Genomic DNA, 23,878 nt, shown 5'->3' on the forward strand with positions numbered 1-23,878 from the left:
TGTCCCCACGCCATGTCCCTCCACTGTGTCCCTATGTCATCCTGCTGTATTGCCATGTCCCCACATCACATCCCCATGTCCCCTTGCCGTGTCCCTTTGCTGTGACCCTCAGCGCAGTCCCACTGGTGGGGCTCCGTCCTGTAGTGGGGCAGATGAATGGGGCTGGGTGCTGCTCCCCCCGGGATGCGTGCGTGCCACTCTCCTTCCTGCGGCGCGAGGCAGCCCAGCCTGCAGGGAAGTGTTTTGCAATCACCTCCTTCAGAGAGCAGCAATTAACGGCACTGGTTTTGAGGAACTAACGGCGAGAGCAGCATGCTGGAGAGCGGGCAGCGCACAGAAAACCATCGGGAGATGGAGAGCAGCACCGGGAGCGGGCAGTGACAACGTGGGACACAGAAGGTGCGGAGCAGAGGTAGGGATTGGGCACGGGGTGCACCTTGTCTGCATATGGCTCTGCTGTCTCTGAGTGCTGGGGTGTGTGGGTGCCATATGGGGCGGATGATGTTCTCCCCCTGTGCTGGGTGCTGAGTGCCAGGTGCCAGCACAGTGCAGGAGCCTGGCACCAGGAGGATGTGCTTGGATGGTGTGAGGAGAAGGGGAGAGCTGGCAGCGGGACCAGCCGTGGATGCAGAGAAACACTGGCAGCACCTTCAGGCCCTGCAGAGCTGCTGGCCCTGCTGCAGTGCCCTCATTCATCTGTTTCCTTCTACCAGCTTATCTCTGCCGCACAACCTCAGCTCCCTCCTCGGTCTAACCACAGATCTCTCCAGCAGCAGCCAACGATCCCTGCAATACGATCAGCCGCGGCGCAGCGGGGCACAGGGCTCTCGTGCCGCAGAACTGGGCGGTGCGGTGCCAGCGAGCACAGTGTGCAGTGGGGGAGCTGGTTCTCCTCCACCAACACCTGGCCAAGCCCTGACCCTGAGCCCCATTCCTGCTCACTGCCCCCCACTCCAGGTGATGCCCGAAGCACGGAGCAGAGCATGGCCAGGCGCGGTGCTGGGACCCCCCTGCTGCTGTGGCTCTTCCTACTGCTGCTCCTCGGCCCGAGTGGTGAGTGGGGATCCGTCCCAGGATGGGGCTGTGCAGCTCTGCCCAACGCTCGTCTCTTCCCCTCCCGTGGGGCCCCGTGCAGGAAAGAGGCCCATCCATCCTGCACACTGTGGGGCTGACACGTTTCCCCTCCTGCAGGGACCCAGCAGAGTGGAACAGAGCTGGACTGTGCCTCAGTGGCTGTGGGCACTCCGGTGGTGCCAATGGGCTCAGCCATCACTGCATCATGTACCATCCGCCGGGAGCGGTGCCGGGGGCTGGAGGATGGACAGCCACACATCTCCTGGCTGCTGGACAGCGAGCCGATGGCCGGGAGGCAGCGCCGTGGTGTGGGGGGCACTGAAGTGTCTGAGCTGAGCGTGCCGCAGCTCAACCGCCCGCAGGCCAAGCTGTGGTGCTGCGTGGAGTGGAACGGCACCAAGCAGCGGGTCGGCATGGCTGAGATCCGAGCAGGCTGTAAGTGCATGGCCGTGCAGCATGCCCATCTGCCCTGCAGCGATGCTGCCTGCGGGGCTGCTTTGGGGCCGTCACATCTAGGCCGTGTTGCCCACCTCCTCTCCTGGCTGCTCTCCCCAGACCCCCCTGGCAAGCCCTCCAACCTCAGCTGCCTGCTGGACCTCGGTGACTATGGGCTGACGTGCCGCTGGCAGCAGGGAGCTGACGGCCACCTTCCCACCAACGTCATGCTCAAGTGTGCCACGTAAGCCACATCCCAGCCATCTCTCCAAAAACCATCCTCATATGGGCTTAGTATGGGCCCAAGCCGACCCCATCCTCACTGCAGGAGCAGATCCCCAGCGGTGACGGGCTGCACCCCACAAAATGGACACAGTCAGTGCACGGTGCCGCGGCGGCTGCTGCAGCTGTACCGCCCCATGGAGTTCTGGGTGACAGCCACCAATGCGCTGGGCACAGCCGAGTCAGAGCGGCTCCGCATTGACCCCATGGATGTGGGTGAGTGACAGAGATCAGGGATGGGGAAGCTAATTAGCGGTGAGAGAAGGACATTAGAGAGCCATTAAAGCATGCCGGGCTCGCAGGTCATATTTTGCCATGATGAATGGCTTCAGGAGATGAATAGGTGCCATGGGCACGCTGCAGAGCCGCACAGTGCGTGCCGGCGGGTTATGAGCCAGCAGTTGACCTGCTGCACTCCACAACTCTCTCCAGCAATTGATTACCCATTTATTCAGGAGGTCTATGAATAATATATCCAGCTCCCATCAACTATTTATTGGAAGAACCTTCCCGAGCAGCATGAGGCTGTGCTGGGAATAGGCTGCCTCAGAGCAGCTCTGCACCCCTGCACCTCGTTGCACTCCAACTCCTGTCCCTCCCATGCACCCGTGTCCCGTGGCTCTCCTCGCAGCCAAGCTGGACCCCCCCACCCTGCAGAGCATCCACTCCGTGCCTCCCCAGACCGACTGTGTCACCTTGACCTGGGCCATGGCCCCACGCAATGCACACATGGAGCTGTACTGTGAGCTGCGCTACCGTGCTGCTGAGGATCCCTCCTGGGATGTGGTGAGTGTTGACGAGGGCAGAGCCAGTCCCCTACCTCTGCTCCAGGTTCCCTGCCCTGATTCCTGTACCTTGGGGCTGTGCTATGGGGCATTTTTTGTGCCCTGGTGGGGAAAGTTGACAGCGGGACGCATGAGGTGACTCAAAGGGGATGGTTGTGGGGATGGCAGTGTCCCCTTTGGTGCTCCATCACCCTGCACCAACCCCTCTCTGGTTCCTCCCAGGTCACAGGCATCCCAGGCCATGCAGGCAGTGTGCAGCACTGCAAGTTTCTCTTTGGGATGCTGTACCACTTCCAGATGCGGTGCCGGCGGGACTCAGCACGAGGCTACTGGAGTGAGTGGAGCGTGGGCAGGAACTACACAACCCACGAGAAAGGTATGTGGGGGGCACCAGGAATCCTGCCCACCTCTGGGTAGCATGGCCATGGTCCCCTCATATCCCTTGTCCCCCACGCAGCCCCCGAAGGGAAGCTGGACGCATGGTGGAGCACCCAGCCAGCTGCGGGCGGGATGAAGGTGCAGCTGCGGTGGAAGGTGAGTGCAGGCAGGCAGAGCTGGGCATGGCACAGCATCACTGTGGCACTGAGCATCGCTGGCACGCTCTGTGCCCTGTGTTCAGGCCCCACGGCGGCAGGAGGCGAATGGGTGTGTGCTGGGGTACCGGGTAGCCCTGGGGTCCAGGAGGAGAGGCAGGGAGCCACAAACTGTCTGCAACACCACTGACACCCAGTGCGATTTCACCGTGCCAGAGAGGACGGGGAGGGTCTATCTCTCAGCCTACAATGCTGCTGGCGAGTCATCAGCGACTGAGGTTGTCCTACTGGAGAGGAAAGGTGAAGTGGTACCAACCTCCCCACAAGGTGCAGAGCTATGGCACAGCCATGGCTGTGGGAGCAGAGCCGGGATGCTGTCCTCTGTCCTCACCCTGGCTGCTTATTCCCTCACAGGTCAGCCCCTGGCTGGGCTCCGAGCTGTACCCGGGGGGGAACACAGCCTGTGGGTACACTGGGAGGCAGCACTGGTCCCACCAGTTGCCTACGTGCTGGAGTGGCAGCAGGTGTCCTCAGAGCCCAGTCACTGCAGTGCGTGCTGGCAGCTGGAGCTCAATGGGACCACCACTGCCACCCTCATCCAGGGTAAGCTGGGGGCTGCTGGGGGTCCCAGCCCTCCCAATGGGCTCTGCAGGGCTTTCTTGTGCCTGCATCCAGGGCTCGTGGCGCAAAGCCTGCACTGAGCCCGCTCCTCACATTCCCTTTTTGCTGTGGATCCTGTCGCTGGTCACAGCATAGAGCAGCCAGGATGGTGATGTGGGGCTCTCAGCAGTCAGAGCCCCCAGACCTGCTGCCCGCCTCTGCTCTCTGTTGCAGACAGCATTGAGCCCTTCCAGCAGTACAACATCTCGGTGTACCCCCTCTACAAGGATGCCGTTGGGACACCTGCTCATGTAGCAGCCTACTCAAAGCAGAAGGGTGTGTGTCCTTCTAGTTCTTTTGGTCCCAGAGGGCTCACCAACCCCACCCTTGCATGCACGTGCCCATAATTTAGGGGCTGTGCAGAAGGGCTCAGCCCAGCTCTGTACCGTGCCCAGTCTCATGTTTTGCTCCATTTCAGCACCATCCCACGCCCCAAAACTCCACCTGAAAAGCATTGGCAAGTCCCAGGCTGAGCTCAGCTGGGAGCCGGTGGCCGTGGAACTGCGGAATGGCTTTATCACCCACTACACTGTCTTCTGGGCAAACAGCACTGCAGAGGTTTCCAGTGAGTCCTGGCCTTGCTCCATGCCCCACCTCGTTGCTGTGGGGGATGCCAGCAGCCCCTGCCCCAGCCAGACCTGGAAGTGCCTGAGGCCTTCCTGTTGGGGCTCTAGGCAGCCTGGGGGGAGGTGCCCCTGACTGTGGCTGAGCAGCAGAGCCACCCCAGCCTTCCCACCAGCCCCCATGTCTCTCCAGGTGCTGTTGTTAATTCCTCCCTCAGCTCCTTCACCATCCGGGGCCTGAAGCCATCTACTCTCTACAAAGTGCACATCATGGCCTCTACAGCTGGTGGAAGCACCAATGGCACCAGCCTGACGCTGGTGACCACCATGCTAGGTGAGGCCATACTGGTGGGGATGGGACTATGTGGCAGAGGTGCCACCACTGTCCCCACATCTACAAGAGACACTTCCACACTTCTTGCTGTGACCCTGTCCCCCGCCTGCTTTCCAGATGACATCGAAATCCAGTTCCTCTTCTTGACCCTGGTGCTAGTCTTCGTCCTGCTCATCATCCTGTTGATCTGCTTCCAGAAGAACGGGAGGTGAACACTGAGAATTGCACTGCGAGGCTGGGACCCACCTCTGCCCTGTGCTGGGCAGCCCCAGCCACAGCCCTAGCAGGGCTGGAGGAAGGTTCCTTCCCAAGGTTCCCCTCACCCCTTTCTGTCACCCCCAGGGTGAAGCAGCAGTTCTGGCCCAGTGTCCCCGACCCAGCCAACAGCAGCCTGGGCACGTGGGTGCCGGCAGAGCAGGAGCCCTTGCAGGCCCCCGGTGTGAAGGAGCCCGGCTTGGCAACCATCTCCACCGTCACAGTGCTTGACAAGGCAGCGGGGAAGCAGGCCTCCACGTGGGGCAAGGAGCCCCCAGCCGAGCCCCCTGCCCCGCCACAGCCCTACATGCAGCAGCACGGGCCCGGCACGCTTCAGGCCAACGCGGGGCCGGGGGCAGAGCCCGTGCAGTACGTGCAGGTGGTGGGCGGCAGCTCCCGGGGCCCGCAGCGCGTCGCCCCGTGCTTCTACCTGCGTTCCAGCTCCACGCAGCCTCTGCTCTCGGATCCCAGCCCCGAATCCTACGAGAACCTCTGGTTCCGCGGGGCCGCACAGAGCTGCGCCCGGGGGAGCCTGGAGGAGCCGCTCCTCGACTTCCCGCTGCTGCGGGGGCTGCTGGTGAGCGGGGCCGAGGAGCTCCACGACTTCCAGCCCTGCTGAACCCCGCCACGGCCCAAACCCTCCACGACTTCCAGCCCTTCTGAGCCCCACCCGCCACTCCGTGGGGTTGAAATCCCACAGGGGCCCTTGGCTGCCCCCCTCCACCCCGCGGACTGCCCGTGGCTGCAGGCGCTCGGTGCCCCTGCTGCGCCCCAGCAATAAACACGGAGGTTTCTCGGATCACCGTTCGCGTTCCTCGGGGCGATGGGGGAAGGTGGGATAACGGGGAGGGCAACCGCGGGGCCTGAATGCACTGCGGAATGGGAAGGGTCAAAAAAATCATAGAATCGTGGAGTCACGCCCCGATCGATGCGCTCGGCAATCTTGCTCGGCGGCATCGCCTGGACCAAGATGGCGGCGCCCAGAGGCGCGGGCCCGTGAAGCGATGCTGGCGTTGGGCCGCGGCCTGGCGGGGGCGGCCCGCGGGGCCCTGACCGCACTGAGGGTCAGCCGCGGGGCGGCTGGGGCCGGTGAGAGGCCGCGGGACGGTGGAGGGAGCAGGGAGGCGGGAAGGACCTGGGTGTGCAGTGATGGGAGAGGCCGGGCCTGCGGTAGGGCCTGCAGGGCCCGGGGGGCTGCGGGTGCCGGGGCCGGGGGCGGCCTGAGAGCATCCACGGTTGTGCCTGGAGCGCGGCCTGCGGTACAGCACGGCAGCTGTGTGAAGTAAAGGTCAGCATTGATGTCTGTGCCGTGCTGCCGCCAGCACACAGGCAGCGGCTGAGGGAACAGAGAGGCAATTCTGGCTCGTGTGTGAAATTAGTGGAATTATTAATTGGTGTAAGCACTTCAAGTGAGGCTAACAGGTGGGGAGCCCTCCTGGTTTGCTGGCAGCAGGGCTGATGTTTCTCAGCTCTTCCTGCTGGTCCTGTGAGAACCAAGCTGGAGCTGTTCTAGTGGGACAGAAGACCCAGGAGGGTCACCTTGTGGTCTGAGTGCTCTGACTTGTCTTCTAGTTCAGACTGGGCAGCACTGAAACAGTACATAGGTAGAAAAGTGCAAACAATCTAATAAACTAGGAACGTGGCTCAGTGGGCATGGTGCTGATGGGTTGGTGGTTGCATTTGATGATCTTAGAATTCTTTTCCAACATCAGTGATTCTATGAAATCTTTGTTTTCTTTCCTTCAAGCTTGCAGTCCTTTTATTCAGACAGCAAGATGTTACGCCAGACCTGTGAGAAGAAAGTTGAAAGGTATATTGACTCAATTCCTGTCATCTCAGCTTCATCTCTTAAGCTCTTGGTTCTTGTTTGGAGCATTTAGTCTGTTTTCTTTGCAGCATGTTTCCTCTGACCTACTTAGCAACCGTATTCAGAGCTCTGGCTTTGTATTGCTGTTCCTCAAACATGGATCTTTCTTTTGTAGACATCCCCAGCCATTTGGATGATCTCCCTCCAACAATGTTGAAGAAAGATTATGCCAATGTCCCAGTAATAAATAGGTATGATATAGTGAAGGAATGATCAGTTTCTTCAGAACTTTGTATTTTATATGCATACAGGCACAGTTTGTGCAGCCTGATCACCTGCTCAGTAATTAATGTTCTGTGGTCACTGCTATGCACAACAATTGGAAAGTTATTTTGAAAGTCCATCTGCAGAAGCAGTCACTGATTAGCAGCGTTTTAACTTTCTGCTTTCTTAATGTAAGATACACTGAGCACAAGTGCTGGTTGCCCACGTTTGTGGACTTTGTTGTGCATAGAAAAATAGTATTGATGTAATAGAAATAATGATCTTAGAAATAACCCAAGCCTGTCTTGAACGCGTGTGCTAAGAGTATATAATTGAACGACTCAAAATGCACGACTGCTTCTAAAATTTGGACTTAAGAGTTTTGCATTTGCATGCTTTGATTCTAGAACTGCTCATGTATGGTGCATGGAGAGCCCCCAGTGGCGTGAGTGAGACTTTCACAGATCTTTAAGAAGCAAGTCTTAAAAGTCATCATTTTGTCCTTGGCTGCTTAATTTGGTGGTTAGTTAGCCTTTAGCATCCTTTTTGTATGCAGTGTTGTTTTGGAATTGGATAAGACTTCACCGTGACTTGAAATACTTCATGCTGTTCTTTCTGGAGCAGCAAAACTAATTGGTGTTTGTGATCTCAGCCATTATTTTTTCTTAGGAATACAAAGATAGTTTACATCTGACAAGTTTGGGAGGGGAGGAGAGTTGCTGTAAACTTCAAGTTGAGAAAAAATAATGTGTTCTGAAAATCCAGCTTTATGTTATTATACTTCTTTCTAAGCTGATAGACTAATATTCTTTCTCCTTGCAGTGTTGACGATGTAGTGAAAAGATTATTGTCACTGGAAATGGCAAACCAGGTTAGTTTTATTGCACTTGTATAAAAATTAGATGGATTAGCAAACACATTCATGTAAGACTTACCTATATTGTTAAATGCCCTACATTTATTTTCTAAGTGTTGCTCAGTAACTGCAGCTATGGGGCTGTTAAATACACGGAGGTAATAAGTCTTGCATGCTCTTAAAGTTTATCCTGGACTCTTCTTTTTTATAATAAGTGCATATTAAAATAAGAGAATGAAGTGTCAGACAATCACAGGAGGAGATGCAGCTGCATTATGTTTCTGCTCAGGGTTGGGTTGTTTTACAGGAAGTCGTACAATGGACCATGGATGTTCTTCAAATGACTTTTATTTTTTATATGCCCAGAAAGCAAGGAAGCAAACAAAAGGCATCACAGAGATCTTACTGTTTCTTACCACTTTCCACTTAAGTTTAAACAAGTGCAAAAATTGAAGGTTACTGCTGTGTGAGATCAGCTTTAGCTCTGTGTCTTTTGCTCATGAGAGTAGCTGGGCCTCTTCAACACCCCTTCCTTGCAACTTTGGGAAGAGGGGTGTGCCTGGACTCTTCCTTTGAACAAGGGCGATTCTGTTCTCTGCTGAAGTCTTTTTGTGCTCCCTGCTGTGCTCTCTTTTTTTTTTTTTTTTTTTTTTTTGCAGCACTTCTTACACCTTTTGTGGTGGACTTGGAGTAAAGCTACAAAGTCTTTATCTGGGCATTTGGAAAAGATTTGGGATGGCTCAGACATACAGTGTTCTTCAGAAAGTGACGAGTTCTTTTGTTATTCACAGAGGGAGAAAATGAAGATAAAGATACAGCAGCTGGTAGAGAAGGTCAGGAGGTCTCCCAGTGACAATGGCTCCTTTGAGGTGCAAAGTAAGTTAGAAGAAACAGAACCCTATTGTTGCAGAACGATAGTTCACTTCGCTTTTATTCAGCTGTTCCCACCCCATCGCTTCAAGTTTCCAGTAGCAACGAAGAGAATCTCTTTTAGGAGAGCACCTGGGAGGCAGGTGGACCTACTCAGGGTTTGGGAATGTTGCCAGGCAATGCACACACTCACGGACACAGGGAGCAGTTTGAGTACGTTGTTAGAGGTGCCAATGACATCCAAAAGGCTCCGTGAAAACATCTTGCTGCCTGCTGACAACAGGGACATTTTGCCTCAGTTTATTTGTCTATACAAAGGGTCTTTAGTGGGTGTGTTGGAAAATCACTTAAGCCTTTATGGTACTATCATGTCATTACTCAATGTGATGTGAAACTGCCACTTTTGTCAGTGTTTGCTCATAAGGGAGTCTTTTATGGCTCTGCCTCACATAGTTAGGGTAAGGCTTCTCTGAAATAGTCTGTGCTGCTGCAGCCCTTTTACAGTGATGTACGTCTTCAGTTTTGTTTCCATGGCTTCTGCACCTGCAGCATTCCATCTATGGCTGAATAAACAGGGCATGAAAAGAAAAGCGAATGGCAGAACTTCAGTTGGAAGATCACTCTCTGAGTTTGGAAATGACTTTTTTTTCCTGCCCATATGCAGCTTTGTTTCCTGAAATCATAACGGATGGGGGAAGAGCCAGGACAGGGTTGCTGCAGAACTCTTCACTTGATAGAGTATAATAATTTCCATACTTTTTGAAGGGATTCATTAATCTCTTCCCTATAAAATACCTAGCCTTGCACTAAAGCTTAATGTAGTTTGGCAACATTTTCCACATTGCACCTGTAAAAGACATTACTGCAACAAAATGATAGATTTAGCCATGGAAACCAGATTTCTTTCTGCATAGGCAAGCTCTGTCTGAAGCACAGGGCAGAGATGAAGGCCACATAAAGTCACCAGTGTTTAAATGAGGTGAAGCACCTGCCTTACAGAGAAAACCATATGATTAGTTGTTGGAATTGCAACTTCTAATCAGTCAGCTTTAAAATGGTAAGAGTTGTTAGCAGAGTTTATGTAGGTTGCATTTTGTTACCATTTACTCTGAAGGCTTTGTGGAAGTGTTTGCTGTGCAGTGGGTACCCATAGGAGCAGTGGTGGTTTGAAGGGAATGCAGATGATGCTGTCTCACTCTGCAAAGCTGCTGCTCTCTCACAACTCCTTACATCTGTCCTTTACAGCTGCCATACTGACTGCCAAGATACGCACTTTTGAGGAACATCTTCAGAGGCATCCCAAGGTAACTACCAGTAATTTCAACCCACACGTCTGAGACAGCAGCTGTTCAGATTGTTTCCTGAGCTAAGAACAAAAGGATTTTAATGCTGGGGATTATGGCTTTCCTATGATGGTCTATAAAATAGCAGTAACTGCTCCTTGCTGTCAGTCTGGGAAACTGCTGGCTCAATTGCAGCTGCATTTGCACCAACTGAAATGTGGAATGTGTTCTTTTTGGTTACTGAGTTGTTGGAGATGGCCAAGCAGGTGCCTTGGAGCAGAGCTCAGCTAAATCTACTGATAAGGTTTCGTTGCTTAGCTGTCAGCATAACTAATGTGATTGCTTCAGCCATATTCTTCCTCTGTTGTACTGTAAAAATAGTTAGTGGACAGGACTGCATTGATGTCATAATGGCTGTTTCTCCATCTAAAACTACGTGGGTTTGAAACCCAAACGCAAAATATCACAAGTGTAATTTTATGAACAAGATCTCTTGAAGATTCCTAATGCTATGGAAAAGGTAAGGAGCAAATTAATCAGCTGTGTTTGAAAAAAGTTTGTAACTATTAGCTAATCATAAAAGCTTGAAGGGTGAAACAGAAGAGAATTTAGTTTTAAGAACACAGAAGTTACACCAAATGTTTCAGCAGAGAAGACCTTTTGAAAGTACTTGAATCAAGCCTATTTTTAGATGAATTGCTTGTAAAGTGTAGGGAGATTGCTTCCATGAGAGAGAGCCTTGAATGGCATGAACCGAGCTATGGCGTATTCTCTTCCAAAGAACAAATCAAACTGTCAAATAGAGCCAAGTCAGATTTCATTTTCACATTTAAATTCTGGAAAAGCAAAAACAACAAAAAAGAAAAAAGTAAAAGCCTGTGTTATTTCTGGAAACGTACGTTTCAGAGGAAGCAGAGCTTTTAGCCAGTAGACCTTCACTGCGTTTCCTTGCCTCCAAGACACTGAAGCTTGGAGAAAGCAATTTCACTGAAAAGTAAATTAAGTCTTCCTGAACCTTCTTGTAGTGACCTAATGTTCTTGCAATATCTGCTAAGAAAAATTGCTCTCAGATACTGTCCTTAACCTGATTGTGTCCTTTTAGCCATCATCTAGTCTGTTCTAAGTAATTTATTGGGATGAAAGAGCAATCTATCTGCAATCCAGTGAACGTTAAGTCTTTTGCAGGATAAAAATAACCGTCGTCGCATGCTGATGGCCATGGATCGCCGGAATAAACTGCTTGCGTATCTTCGCCGTGTCCGCTACGATGTCTTTGAAAACACTTGCAAGCAGCTGAACATCCAGTATACACCACACCCTGCCTACTCCAGGAGGGTCACCAAGCGCTGGGTTGTTAAGAAGGCTTTCTGTGTCAAGGTATGGAGCGAGCCAAAGAAAAAGCTGGATAGCCGGAGCAGAAAAAATCTTCTCATAGAGGATGCAATTGAAACAGATAGCTGGCAGAAGCTGATAGATAAAAGACCTTCAAGTCAGTGTTTTAGATGTGAGGAGACAATGATAATATAATGACTGTAGAGCTCAGCAAAGAGCTCTGTGAAAGGTGGTTATGCAGTGAGAGTGAAGCACATAATGAGGATGTACCATGTTTAAGAACCTCAAGTAGAGCTGCTTGTTTGCACAGAAATGTATGATTCAGTGTAGCTTTTCCTCAAAGGTAATAGGTAAATTATTAAATATGATGGCAGTGTTAGAACAGAAATATGCATATGGCCATTGTCTGTTCTGATTTACTCTGCATATGTTGATGTAACTGAGCAGAATCAAAAAGCTCAACAATGCCATCAGTCTAGAAATACTAAATTTCAATCCAATAAAATTATAAGTAAGAGATTGGATAGCTATTGCTCCGTACCTCACAATGGTGTCCTAAATAACAGGCTATTTGTAGACCCCTAGGAAGACACAAAGGAGCTGATCTCACTGGAACACTCTGCTGCAGGAACTTAGATCCCACTCTGTGTTGCAGTGAGCAGTGGTGGTGGAATGGCTGTGGTGGGCAACAAACACCTTTGACCTCCCCTTTCTCCCACATTCTTACCCTCTTTCTGCAGGTTTTCCAGGAGGCACGGAAGCTGAAAGCAGCAGAAAGGCTGAAGGAGAGAAGAAAGTGGCAAGAGAGAGCCAGAGCTGCAAAGGAGAAGCAGGCACAAAGCGAGGGGACACCTGTATAGCAGCACATTGGGTCTGTGATACAGCCAGCCTCTCCAAAAATAAAGAGCTCCCAAAAGGCACACGGCCTCTTTGTTTATGTGCACACGTGGTCCGCACCGTGTGAGCACCCAAAAGAGTGCAGTGAGTGGCTAAGTGTTTTAGAGCTTTGCATTGAGCTGCTTCATCAAATTATATCCTGAGCTGGTTTTTTTCTGTGCCCAGAGGAGTTCTGGGGTGTTACCAGTGCCTTTATGAAGGCAGTGATGTTTTTAAATGACGGGGAGGTGAGGCTCTAGCACAGGTTGCCCAGACAAGCTGTGGCTGCCCCATCTCTGGGAGGTGCCCGGGGCAGGTGGGATGTGGTCCTGGGCAGCCTGAGCTGGCGGGGAGCCATGCTGTCCAATAGCCAACTCCTGCAGCGTTCCATCAGAGTTCCCTGCCGCAGCCACGACCGCACGGAGCTCTGCACTGAAAGCATGCAATGGCAGTCATTGCGCTCTCACCCACTGAGCGGCGCAGCGCTCAACACAATGCCCACCTAACAAGACGGCGCATTCTGATTGGCCGCGCCGCCGCCGCCAAGACGGCTCCTTCCGATTGGCTGAGCCGTTGCCTGGTGACGGCGGCTGGCGGCTAGCGACGGGCGCCATGTCGGCGCGAACGCTGCCGCTGCTGTTCCTCAACCTGGGCGGAGAGATGCTGTATATCCTGGACCAGCGGCTGCGCGCCCAGAGCATCCCAGGCGAAAAGGCCCGAAAAGGTGAGCTGCCCCGCCGAGCCCCGGCTGCCCGCGTCGGGTCTGTGGGGCGGGGGCCGCGCGTTGAGGCCGGGCTTCGGCCTCCCCCGAGCAGCAGCGGGCCGTGAGGAGAAGCAGATGGGCTCTGGAAGCACTCAGCAGCGGGCCTGGCCCTGCCTCGCTGCTCCTGTCAGGCTGCTGCCAAACCTGCAGAGATCTGCCGTTCCTTTCCACGTGCTCAGCTTGTTGGTAATAACTCCCGTAGTAACGCAGGAATGGGCACAGATATGCTCACCGTGGAAGGGCAGAGCAATAGAACATCACTCAGCCATAGAGCATTGCGGCGTGTCGTCAGAAGGAGCCTTGGGGATGTGGTTTCCCCCCCACGGTGTCGCAGCTCTGGCACAGAAGTTGGTCACGTGTTTCTGCTGTCTGAAAATAAAGCCCTCCAAGTGAAATAAATTTCACGACGTTTTTGTAATAGTGGCTGTTGGAATGTGTTACTGAAGGTACTAAAGGTGTTACTGAATGTTGCCCCCACCTGCAGTACTGTGTCCAGGTCTGGAGCCCCCAGTACAAGAAAGACAGGGAGCTGTTGGAGAGGGTCCAGAGGAGCCACAAAGATGATCAGGGGACTGGAGCACCTCCCCTATGAAGACAGGCTGAGGGAGCTGGGCTTGTTCAGCATGGAGAAAAGAAGGCTGCGGGGGTGACCTCATTGCAGCCTTCAGTACCTAAAGGGAGCCTACAGACAGGAGGGGAATCACCTATTTGAAAGGAGAGATAACAGCAGGATGAGGGGAAATGGTTTGAAGTTGAGGGAGGGGAGATTGAGGTTGGATGTCAGGGGGAAGTTCTTTACAGAGAGAGCGGTGAGGTGCTGGAACAGCTGCCCAGAGAGGCTGTGGATGCCCCGTCCATCCCTGGAGGTGTTCAAGGCCAGGTTGGATGGAGACCTGGGCAACCTAGTATTAAATGGGGTCTAGTATTAAATGTGGAGGTTGGTAGCTCTGCCTGTGGCAGGGGGGATGGAGCTTCATCATCCTTGAGGTCCCTTCCAACCCTGGCCATTCTGTGATTCTGTGAAGGTAATTTGTGAGAAGTGTACAGTGGGATGGAGCTGGCTGTGCTCCAAAGGGGAGCTGACACTTCTCCCTCCCTGCTGCTGGTTGTGTAGCCTTCAGTTTGTAGCTCTGACTAAACTTAGCTGTGTGTGGTGAATATCTGAATGAGGTCTGCACCGTCCCTGCATGTATTTTTGTATTTTAAAAGAAGAAAGCATAAGTTCTACTGTTTTACTGAGATGTCATCTTCACTGAGGTGTTTCTTACTGCTTAAAGCTGTTCACTGAGATATTGTTCACTAATAAGTGCAAAAAAAAAAAAAAAAGACCAAAAAAGAAAAGGAAAAAAAAAAAAAAAACACACTGAATTTCAGACAGGGGTGAAATTTTTCACTCTGTTGAAGCACCAGGATTTTCCAGGGGAAGAACAGGGTTTCATCTTTTATGTGTTCCATGAAACTGAAAGATGCCAAATAGCAGAAGGGCGTCAGGTAACAGCAGGGTTTTTTCTTGCTAAACACAGAATGCTGATGAGAAAAAGCAAAGACCATTAGTTAGATTTTTTTTTTTTCTCTTTATTTCTTTTATCCTCCTTGAAACTCCCATTCTTACTTCTTGAACCGATGTTTTTGTTTTGTATGCTTCGTGTAGATGAATGGACAGATGTGGACAGGAAACGAGGTACTGTAATCTGGCTGCATGCAGTTGATAACACCACTACATGCACACATGAGGCTCGTTGTATGTGAACACACTGTATGCTGTTCTGCAGCCCTCCAGTGATGGTCTCAGGGAGGAGTGATATTCTTTAAAAGATGCTTTAGCTATAAATAGGGAATATTTCCAAATCATGTCACTTAAAAAAAAAAAAAAACAGGCAATTTGTTAATTTAATGAAGGTAATGTCTGTAAAGAGATCATAACCTGTTATCATAGTGGTTTTTCTAGCCAGAGTGGTACTTATGTTTTTCTAACATCATATCAATGCAAGCAAATAATTGTGTCAGCATTGTGAAGTTTTTCTGCTTACTGGCAAGAATGCCATTTATATATACTGCATTTCTCTGAGATAATTCTAATTCACTGCTTAGGGTTTTGAAGAGTGAACTCCAGGAGAGATTTGAGGCACTTGCATCCAGCTGCTTACCCATCCCTGCCAGTGGTCACCATCCTTGAAGCAGAGTGATCACAAAGGAGCATTTATCCATGCTTCAGCCAGGCTTATATTGACTTGAGTGATCACTGGAGATGGTTTGAGCTCAGGTTTTGCAGTGGAGCTAAGGAGTGAGTGTGATTTCCTTCTAGGCTCTGTCTGCAAATGGTGGGGTAGGGTGCAGTAAGCAGCTGGGTGAGAAGGTAAATCTCTTAAATGACCACATTTTTTTTCTGTCAGGTGAGCTGCCAGTGTCTTTAAGCAGCTCCCTTTTAAGAGAGATCAGCATTATGATTTGTTTTTTGTTTTTTCAAAGTGAGTTTTGAACGTTTACTGAAGGTAAATAAGAATACCTTGGATTTATCCCCCAGTTCTTCACTACCATTGCATGCTGTTTCTAAGAAGGTGTTTTTCCAGCATTTAGTATCTCAGAAGTATAAAAGATGACGTGTTCCTCTCTTGTATCCAAAATGGAGATAAGTTTTATAAAACCCTGCTTTATCAGACTTGGATGGTAAAGGCACAAAAACTGATCCCTTGTTGCCAATTCAGTGTTTCTTGTGAGAGAAAAAAGCCCAGTCTGTGAGTCCTGCTCTCGGGATGATCTCTGAAACATGGACGTAGAGCAGGCAGCAGAACCTATGGCTGCAGATAAAGGCAGCCAGCAAGGCACTGCCTGTGTCAGCTTTGTTAGGAGCTCCAGACCTACTGCAAACAGAGTGTGTGACTGCCTCGGACTCGTACCATTCCCTTCACTGTCTTGAGTGTCCTTGGAGAAGCATGAGCACAATCCAGATGTACAGACTGCAGTCTCATGTCATGCATACGAGCCACGTTCCTTGATGGCACAGTAGGCACTGAGATGTGTCTGTCTGCAGTGACATGACACATGTGGGCAAAAAACGCTCTAATCCTCAGCTTTTCTTCTGTCCATCGCATTGTCTGTACTCGGTTTCCCTCTCCCCATCCCAGTTGATGAAATCCCCCTCTGCTAAATTGCTTTTCTGCTATGTTGCTTGGCGTGCCATTACCCCTGAGCTAACACTCCTTTCTTTTTTATTTTCCACTGTTAGAACGATGTAAGTATGTCCTTAGGGACTGCCTATGCTCCAAGATCTCTTCTCTGTGTCATTATCAAGCATACCTTGTGAGGTTTGCCCTTCACTGTGATATTTGATGTCTTTCTCCGTGATTTTCATAGCCAATGCAAGAGATTTTAATTTAAGAAGATAATCTTTAAGGCTTCTCGTGTGGTTAATACAGTTCTGATTCCATTCCAAATATCTCCCAGCTGCAGTTGCACACTGTGAGATTGTTTGTCTCCTGACAGCGTTGGTGATGAGTGACCCTCCTAAGATGGAGAAGTTTTTGTGCAGACAACACACGTGGGAAACTTAACCAAATATTCTTCTTGATTGCAGCCTAAGGCAGAAGTTCTTATTTTTGTCATGATTGATTACATGCAAAATTAAATGTATAATAATACATTGTATCTGATTTTCTCCGCTGGAAGAAGTGAGGGTTTTTGCATCACGCTGCACGTAGAGGTGGTTCTGTGGCCAATTTATCTGTGGAAGAGAAGGGAATTATTTTCCATTTGTAATGAGGCTTGTTTTTAATCCACTCTTCAGAAGGCACTCGCCCTCTAGAAACAGCTGTCAGCGTCCAGGTGCTCAGTATCTATGACAGACCTAGCAGTGTTCCCAAGGTAATAATCATCTAAGAAAAGATGAAGTGAGTGGTACATTAACTTTGCTTTGCTTTTTCATTGTTGCTTCCCCTGAGATGTCTCTAATCCATAAGAATTAGCTATCATTACAAGCTTCAGTAGCAGTGATCTGCTTAGGGAAATTCATGCTTGTACAATAATCTCTGTGAATTGAAATTGATTTTTTTCAGTGTTTTTTGATAGAGAAATAAATGCTTGTGTATGGTAATTCTGTAGAATGTATCAGATTTGTGATAAAGGCCGTGGAATCCAGCAGGAAAGCTGGGGTGCTGTCTGCTTGAATCACTGCAAAACTGCTCTCCGTCTCCTTTGCATTAAAAGCTTGTGAAGCAGAGCACAGACCTCACACTGAGTGCTCCTGATCCTCACCGACTCTTCAGTAAGTCATGTAACCACCTCTAAATTCATACTTCAGAATGAAGCACTGGGAAGGAAGTGCAGAGCTCCCAGCTGTTGAACTGTGCCAGTGTTCTCAGCTCCTGGCTGGCCCTGCTCGGATCACAGCACCCTTAAACACCTGTTGGTAGTCATCTGGTTCAGGGCATTTCGAATCATCCCAGGGCTTCTGTGCAGAAGAGAAAAACAGGCTGATGGTGTTAAGGGCAAAAAAGGGAACAGGGACAGAGAGTTAGCTATGGTTTGTGAAAAATACATGTAAAAAAACCCAGACTGATGCAAAACAGTTTTCTTAGGAAGCAGAACTGTAGCTTTTCCAGATAATACATGCCAGCATAGCCTGTAAACAAAATTATTTTCAAAGAGGAAAGTGCTAGCCGTTGCTGTAAAAACAAGACAACAAACTCAGCCTTATTCCCACTGGAAAACAAGGTTTGTTGTCTGCAGCTTAGAAACATCTCTGCCTCAGGGGACAGTCTGCAGAAATCATGCTGCTTGCTTAGAACAACGTGGCACCGAGAGCAGTGCCTGAATTAAGGCATGGTGTTCCCCCTCCTGCTGCTGCTGTGGCTCTGCACCACGTCTCCCAAAGTGTTGTGTGAGCCCTCACGGCCCTCAGCATCGGGTTTATGTGGAAGGATGAGGTGAGTGCTGTGTTTCTGAAGCAGAAACAGATACTCTCTGTCTTTGCAGTTATGAATGACATCATCACAACCATGTTCAATAAAAAATTTATGGAAGAGCTGTTTAAACCACAGGAACTCTATTCCAAGAAAGCTCTGAGAACCGTGTATGACCGGCTAGCTCATGCTTCAATCATGAGACTGAACCAGGCCAGCATGGATAAGGTAAAACTGTGATCTGTGCAGTCCTCGCTGTGCTGTACTTCAGTGCTGTTTGCAGGTTACTGTGATTTGGAAGCACTTTGTAGCAAACCTCTTCCCACTGGATTTCTCTGTAAAAATGGCTCTAAGATGAGAAAGCAGTGAGAAAATCTGTAGTAGTTCCAGATAATTCAGCACCTTAAGTGGAAGGAAACTCTGTTTTGAGTTTCATGTGCAAGTGATTTTTAAGAGGTTCAGTAAGCACTCTTAATCAGATTTCTTATATACAGAAAGTCTATATGTATATATATGTAAATATATATACATCTCTGTGTTGACACTCGCTATTTTCAATTACAGGCAGAAGAACTCTGCCTGCAAACAGCATATCTGGTGGTAAAAGAAAAAAAGTCACAGGAACTTGCTTACCTGTCAGAGCTATACCCTGGTGTCACTATTGTTGAAACTGCCAGCAGTGTTAGAGACTGCTGGAGAGACCAATGGGAGCAATGGCAGTGTCATTGTAGAGGTGTTATTTTCTTGGGAAACAAAGCTAAAATGGTTTCCTTACCCTTAAACAGGTGCTAAAAGAAAAGAATGTTTAGAACCCTTTCTTCATGAGCATGGAATTGTTGCTGTGTGTGTTGCAATGGAACCAAAATCTCCCGTGTTGCTTTGCAGCTGTACGATCTCATGACTATGGCTTTCAAGTACCAAGTCCTGCTGTGTCCCCGGCCCAAAGACATCCTGCTGGTCACGTTCAATCACCTGGATGCCATCAAAGATTTCATCTGTGATGCCCCTGGCATTCTGAACCAAGTGGATGAAACTTTCCGACAGCTGATCGAGGTAAGAATCCTGAGCAGGATGGTGGAAGACACGGACAGATTTTCCTCTTCCAGGTTGGTCTTAGAGACTAACTGCTGCATCAGGCAGTGCCCCACTGAGTGTGGAGGTTGATACAGCCCCACGTACCAAGCATGGATTCAGTGGCATGGTACCCTTACAACGCCTCACCCTGGGGTGTTTCTCTTCCAGATGTACGGCTGTCTCTCTGCTGGTGAATTTCAGCTGATCAGGCAAACGCTCCTCATTTTTTTTCAGGACATGCACATAAGGGTAAGAGTCCAGTATAACTGGTTGGTTAGAACAGAAGGAGGTTTGATCGTGGTTAGAATATGAAAGTGTCTCATTATAATCACGCTGCATTTGGTTTTGTTACTTAAGCTTTTTGGTCATCTCGAAGTGCTTGTAACTTCAGTCTTCATAATTTCACATGCTGAGCACATCTAGTACAATAATACTGAATAATTCTAACATGTTCTGGAGGAAAAAAAACATTCCTAATTATCTGTTTATTTCACAGGTGACTGTGTAGAATAATTTCTGATTCAAGTTTTTCTTTAGTACATGTTTTTTAGTAGATGCTTGATATGGAAATAACAACCTCAAACTTGAGGCCACAGGCCTTGATGTAAATAAGTTGATCATACTCAAATGCATGAAGAGTACACTTTTCATACTGGATCAAGTGTGCCTGTCCTCTGGGCTACAGTTATACATTGCTGGCTTCGGCCCAGGTCAGTCCTTGTGCACATCAGAATCTCCAGGAAACCAATCCCAATCTAGGCAGGAAGACTTCAGAGAACTCGGAACAGAAGACATGTAACCGATTTTCTAGAGGATGGAATATTCTTTTGCAGGTCTCTATCTTTCTGAAGGATAAAGTGCAGAACTCTAATGGTCGCTTTGTGCTGCCAATATCAGGCCCTGTTCCTTGGGTACAGAAGTACCAGGAGTTATCAGGTGAATACTGATATTGTTCCTTGGGGTACAGAAGTACCAGGAGTTATCAGGTGAATACTGTAGTTTCTTGCGTGTGTGGCTGCTCAGAAGGGAGCACTTAGTGCCAGAAGCTTATAGTGTCTCTCGTGTTGCGAGGGCTGCTGAACCTCCAGTAAGTTATTGATACGGGAAGGTGTGCCAGTAAGTGACCTAGCAGTGAGATGCTGTGTGTCTGGCATTCCCTATTCCAGTAAATTAGCTATTAGTCCTTTATCCTTTAAAACAGATGTTTACCAGTGTACAGAATAGGGTTTTATTCCCTTTTTCTTTTTTTCTGTACAGTAAGCAAAGGGTACAGTACTGAAAATCAGAAACAGATCTATTAAATACGTTTCAATATTGGGTTGTTTTTAAGGATGTTTAATTGCAATGGAGATGAAGTTAAAAGAACTGAGTTCACTACTGGTGGAAATTATGTCACTCCACAAAGGGAAGGATCTTTTGAACTTTATGGAGACAGAGTCCTCAAACTTGGAACAAATATGTAAGTCATTTTTGTCCTACATAGAAATACAAAGTAAACACTGATGATGGGATTGTTCAGAAGCATGGTCTTCAGCCTTGTATATTTATTTTTTGCATCTTTGGCATTATCAGCTAGCTTGACTACTTCACAAAGTGATTGTGTAAAACAAAATGCACAGGTAAATGTACATAAACAGCTGTGAGAAAGAGCCCCAGTTTGATTCATGACTATAGCAGAGCTGAAAGTAGTGCTCTCATTGTGTAGTGCGTTCTGTGAAATGGAAATGAAGTTTAACATTCAAGGAATTATTGTTTTTTCCTTCACATTTGTCATAGGTAATTCTTCCATTTTCAGAATGAGTCAGTTATGTTCTTTCTTACAGCTTTGTTGCTTACATGTTTTAATGCCCTGTAAAACAGAACTGTAACCTCTCAGTAGCTTACAATCCTCGGAAAAAATATCCTGAAGTCATTTTTAGGTCCTGTGCTGCTCCCTCCTATTTCTGTATCACAAATAAATAACAGGCTGGTTTTCCTGGTGTGTTCTTCTCTCTAGGTACAGTGTTAGTCGGCCGGCAGAGACACACACGTCAGGATCATCCAAAACCTTGGCTTCCAGTGCAAAGGTTAATGCTTTTCTGATCCTGTCACTGGTAAAACTCATGACCCTGGCAGCAAGGTGTGTCAGTAAGGTCTGCAGGTGGTCACACATGGCAGAGGGGTTTCCTCTGGGCAGTTTCACCACACCCATCAGACTTTACACTCTGTTTCCTCCATCTCTTAATAGCTGGGTCACTGGATCAAGCATACACTGACCTTCTCCAACTCATTCACTAGATAGCTGCACTGTCTTCTCTTTTGTTTCCTTTCTCATGTAACAGTAACATCATTTTAGTCTGTACTTTGGGGTACCTGTCTATTTGTTTCTCTCCAAGCCTCGGCAGTTCTCCATGACCCTGTCTGAGTGAGGCTATGTTTTCCTAACTAATTGCAGACATAAGCTGATGAAGTGGTTTGCTGAAATCTTGCTTCCTCTTTTTAATTTCTTCAGAAATCGGGAAGCTAGTTTTGCTGATTTCACAGCTCTTTGATTTAGCTGAAAAACTGTCTTGTCCTGGGTCTAGAAATGCAAGCAACCACTTTAGAAATATATGACTGATAATGATGAGTTGCCTGTACCATTAACGATACATAAATGTGTTTCTGTATATTGATGTAATATTAGAATACAGTAACTTTGTTAGTCCTCTTTTTCCCAGTAATCTGACCAACGAACCTACTGCTGTTTTCTGCAGGAGAATATAGCCCCTAACCCTCTTGCTAAAGAAGAACTGAACTTCTTAGCCAGGCTGCTGGGAGGTCTGGAGATCAAGAAACCTGGTGGCAGCGAGACAGGATTTCGACTGAATTTATTCATGACAGATGAAGAGGAAGAGTATGCTCGAGCTGGTTCTGGTCTGGGGTTTGGGATTTAGTGACATGTGGACAAGTCCTGGAGACTGAAACTGATCCTTAACAGCTTTAAGGACAGAGTAACAGCTTTTTTTAGTATTTTCTTATCCACGTCCTGATATTCCCTGCAAGAACAAAAGAGGAGCAGTTTATCTGACTTTTTTAAAGACTCAGCAAGGAAAAGGATTTGTGTTCCTGGTTTTTCAGTGCCTTCAGGTGACACTGGTGGTCACCGGCACTGACAGTCTGGGCTGAGGTCCTGCCACAGATCAGGTGTTGTGCCTTCAGCACCCTTAGCTTTCCTGTCCCCCAGACACTGATTTCAGAGAGATGTAGTAACTGAGGGGAGGTGAGGAGGCGGATAGGCTGGAGCTCTGCAGCCCCCTCCTGGCAGGAAGCTGTTTCCACCTCTACATTTAGAAAACCCAAAGCAGGAATAAATGTCCAAAATGGGATCAGCATCCTAGTTTGCCTGGTAGAAACAGGAATGCTGTCTAAACTTCTCATCTGTAGGATCCTCAGGATGGACCAGTGAAAAACACCACTGACCTTCTGTGGTTTGGGTGGGATGTGACAGTATGACATCACATAAAGCACTCTTCGTATTTTCAATCAAGGCAGGCGGCGCTGACGAGACCCGAGGAGTTATCTTACAAGGTTGTGAACATCGAAGCCACTGAGGTATGTACGATTCACTTAGACTCTAAACTTAACTCCTCCTCCGCTACCAAAAGAGCTTTACGCGTCGCCGGTCTGAGCCCGTATCTCTGCGCAGGAGCCGGCGCGGCGAGCGGAGCTGGAGCGAATCCTGGGAGACCTGGAGGTGGCGGAGCCGTGCGCGGAGAGCTGCGGGAAGGGCGAGGACCTGCTGGCGCTGATGGACGGGCTGTGAGCCATTAAAGGCGTTCCTCCCAGCCTGCCTCCGAGCCGCCGGGCGGGGCGGGGCCGAACGGGGCGGGACGGAGCGGGGCAGCGCGCAGGCGGGGCCGCCCCTTCCTGCCGCCGGGCCGGGCGGTGAGTGGGCCGGGGGGAATCGGGATGTGCACGGGTGGGCGTGCGGAGGAGGGGGCTGCAAACTGCGGGTGTGCGTGCGGCTTGGGGGGGAGAACTGAGTGTGCGGGGTGGGAGTGCAGAAGGGGGGGTGGGGGGTGTGAGGGCAGCGTGCAGTGGTTATGCGAGGGAAGGGAGCAGCGAGCACGCCGGTGTGTGAAGGGAGGGAGGTAATGAGCACTCCTGCGTGCAGTGGGCTGGTGGGAGCGAGCACCCCGTGTGCAAGGGGAGGAGGCAGTGTGTGTCCCCGTGTGTAGAGGGCCGGTGGAACTGCCAGGCTGCTGTGTACGTACACGAGCGTGCCATGCTTCCACAGCTGCACTGAAGCACGTGCTGGTACCCAGTCCTGGAGGTCGAGGTGCTGGTGGGGCACAGCGCAGCATCTCCCTCAGTTCGTCTGCTACAGCCGTACCATGGAGGTCAGCCACTCAGTCAAGGAGCGCACCATCGCCGAGAACAGCCTGGTTATCCTGCTGCAGGGCCTGCACGGCCACGTCACCACCGTGGATCTCCGTGATGAGAGCACGGCCACGGGACGCGTGGCCAACGTGGACGCCTTCATGAACATGCGCCTGGCCCAGGTGACTTTCACAGACAGGCGAGGCGTGGTGTCACAGCTGGACGAGATCTTCGTGGCTGGCAGGAACGTGCGCTACGTGCACATCCCCGACCAGGTGGACATCAGGGCCACCATCGAGCGGCAGCTGCAGGCCATCCACCGCGTGCGCTACTTTGGGGGCCGCGACAAGGGCAGGAGGGAGTTCCCTCGTGCCAAGCACAAATGAGCCCCACTGCCTCCTTGGTGGGACACCGAGTTTTTTCTTTAATGAACAACCAACTTCAAAGGGTCGGTGATCTTCAGCTCCATCCCTGTGCAACTGGCAGCTACTCTTCTATCCCTCTTCTTACGTTTTTTCAGCTCTCAAACAAAGCCCTTTTGGCCACAATGCCTGGCTCTGCAGTGATCCTTGGCTGTAGCCTCTTCTGCAGGT

General features: G+C 49.8%; 4 protein-coding genes across 6 annotated transcripts; all 4 read left to right on the top strand.

The window, feature by feature from the left end:
- The first annotated feature begins 227 nt into the window (after nt 1-227).
- On the top strand, nt 228-5,720 carry CSF3R (colony stimulating factor 3 receptor). Of its 2 annotated transcripts, XM_010723434.4 has the most exons (15): nt 228-412; nt 958-1,053; nt 1,192-1,509; nt 1,630-1,753; nt 1,838-2,007; nt 2,423-2,577; nt 2,799-2,952; nt 3,034-3,110; nt 3,196-3,409; nt 3,524-3,712; nt 3,944-4,045; nt 4,188-4,334; nt 4,526-4,666; nt 4,784-4,874; nt 5,009-5,720. In XM_010723434.4, exons 2-15 carry the CDS (start codon nt 984-986, stop codon nt 5,538-5,540), a joined length of 2,484 nt encoding a protein of 827 aa, XP_010721736.2. In that variant the 5' UTR covers nt 228-412; nt 958-983; the 3' UTR covers nt 5,541-5,720. The 2 variants fall into 2 exon arrangements, with proteins under 2 accessions (XP_010721736.2, XP_085064947.1); XM_085208821.1 differs by lacking the exon at nt 3,524-3,712.
- A 125-nt stretch (nt 5,721-5,845) lies between these two features.
- MRPS15 (mitochondrial ribosomal protein S15) lies at nt 5,846-12,253 on the top strand. Its single transcript, XM_085208825.1, has 8 exons — nt 5,846-6,010; nt 6,669-6,731; nt 6,904-6,979; nt 7,815-7,863; nt 8,640-8,724; nt 9,964-10,022; nt 11,187-11,378; nt 12,074-12,253. Exons 1-8 carry the CDS (start codon nt 5,926-5,928, stop codon nt 12,191-12,193), a joined length of 729 nt encoding a protein of 242 aa, XP_085064951.1. The 5' UTR covers nt 5,846-5,925; the 3' UTR covers nt 12,194-12,253.
- Nucleotides 12,254-12,752: 499 nt separating this feature from the next.
- On the top strand, nt 12,753-22,750 carry OSCP1 (organic solute carrier partner 1). Of its 2 annotated transcripts, XM_085208827.1 has the most exons (12): nt 12,753-12,933; nt 14,624-14,653; nt 17,944-18,098; nt 18,756-18,923; nt 19,113-19,193; nt 19,778-19,846; nt 19,881-19,930; nt 20,275-20,403; nt 20,941-21,010; nt 21,680-21,819; nt 22,454-22,517; nt 22,612-22,750. In XM_085208827.1, exons 1-12 carry the CDS (start codon nt 12,822-12,824, stop codon nt 22,726-22,728), a joined length of 1,185 nt encoding a protein of 394 aa, XP_085064953.1. In that variant the 5' UTR covers nt 12,753-12,821; the 3' UTR covers nt 22,729-22,750. The 2 variants fall into 2 exon arrangements, with proteins under 2 accessions (XP_085064953.1, XP_085064954.1); XM_085208828.1 differs by lacking the exon at nt 14,624-14,653 and having other exon boundaries at nt 12,755-12,933.
- Nucleotides 22,751-23,299: 549 nt separating this feature from the next.
- On the top strand, nt 23,300-23,833 carry LSM10 (LSM10, U7 small nuclear RNA associated). The gene has a single exon (XM_010723349.4). It carries the CDS (start codon nt 23,300-23,302, stop codon nt 23,669-23,671), a length of 372 nt encoding a protein of 123 aa, XP_010721651.1. The 3' UTR covers nt 23,672-23,833.
- Nucleotides 23,834-23,878: the final 45 nt, after the last annotated feature.

This window comes from Meleagris gallopavo, chromosome 25 (assembly GCF_905368555.1).
Source record: "Meleagris gallopavo chromosome 25, MGAL_WU_HG_1.1, whole genome shotgun sequence".
Taxonomy (NCBI): Eukaryota; Metazoa; Chordata; class Aves; order Galliformes; family Phasianidae; genus Meleagris; species Meleagris gallopavo.

Coding starts and splice junctions, on each gene's coding strand:
- CSF3R (XM_010723434.4), top strand. CDS start 984: ATGGCCAGGCGCGGTGCTGGGACCCCCCTGCTGCTGTGGCTCTTCCTA. Junction 3,111..3,195: donor AGGTGCAGCTGCGGTGGAAG/GTGAGTGCAGGC, acceptor CCCTGTGTTCAG/GCCCCACGGCGGCAGGAGGC. Junction 4,875..5,008: donor TGCTTCCAGAAGAACGGGAG/GTGAACACTGAG, acceptor TGTCACCCCCAG/GGTGAAGCAGCAGTTCTGGC.
- MRPS15 (XM_085208825.1), top strand. CDS start 5,926: ATGCTGGCGTTGGGCCGCGGCCTGGCGGGGGCGGCCCGCGGGGCCCTG. Junction 6,732..6,903: donor TGTGAGAAGAAAGTTGAAAG/GTATATTGACTC, acceptor TTTCTTTTGTAG/ACATCCCCAGCCATTTGGAT. Junction 6,980..7,814: donor AATGTCCCAGTAATAAATAG/GTATGATATAGT, acceptor TTCTCCTTGCAG/TGTTGACGATGTAGTGAAAA.
- OSCP1 (XM_085208827.1), top strand. CDS start 12,822: ATGTCGGCGCGAACGCTGCCGCTGCTGTTCCTCAACCTGGGCGGAGAG. Junction 19,194..19,777: donor TTCAGGACATGCACATAAGG/GTAAGAGTCCAG, acceptor ATTCTTTTGCAG/GTCTCTATCTTTCTGAAGGA. Junction 21,820..22,453: donor ATGACAGATGAAGAGGAAGA/GTATGCTCGAGC, acceptor TTTTCAATCAAG/GCAGGCGGCGCTGACGAGAC.
- LSM10 (XM_010723349.4), top strand. CDS start 23,300: ATGGAGGTCAGCCACTCAGTCAAGGAGCGCACCATCGCCGAGAACAGC.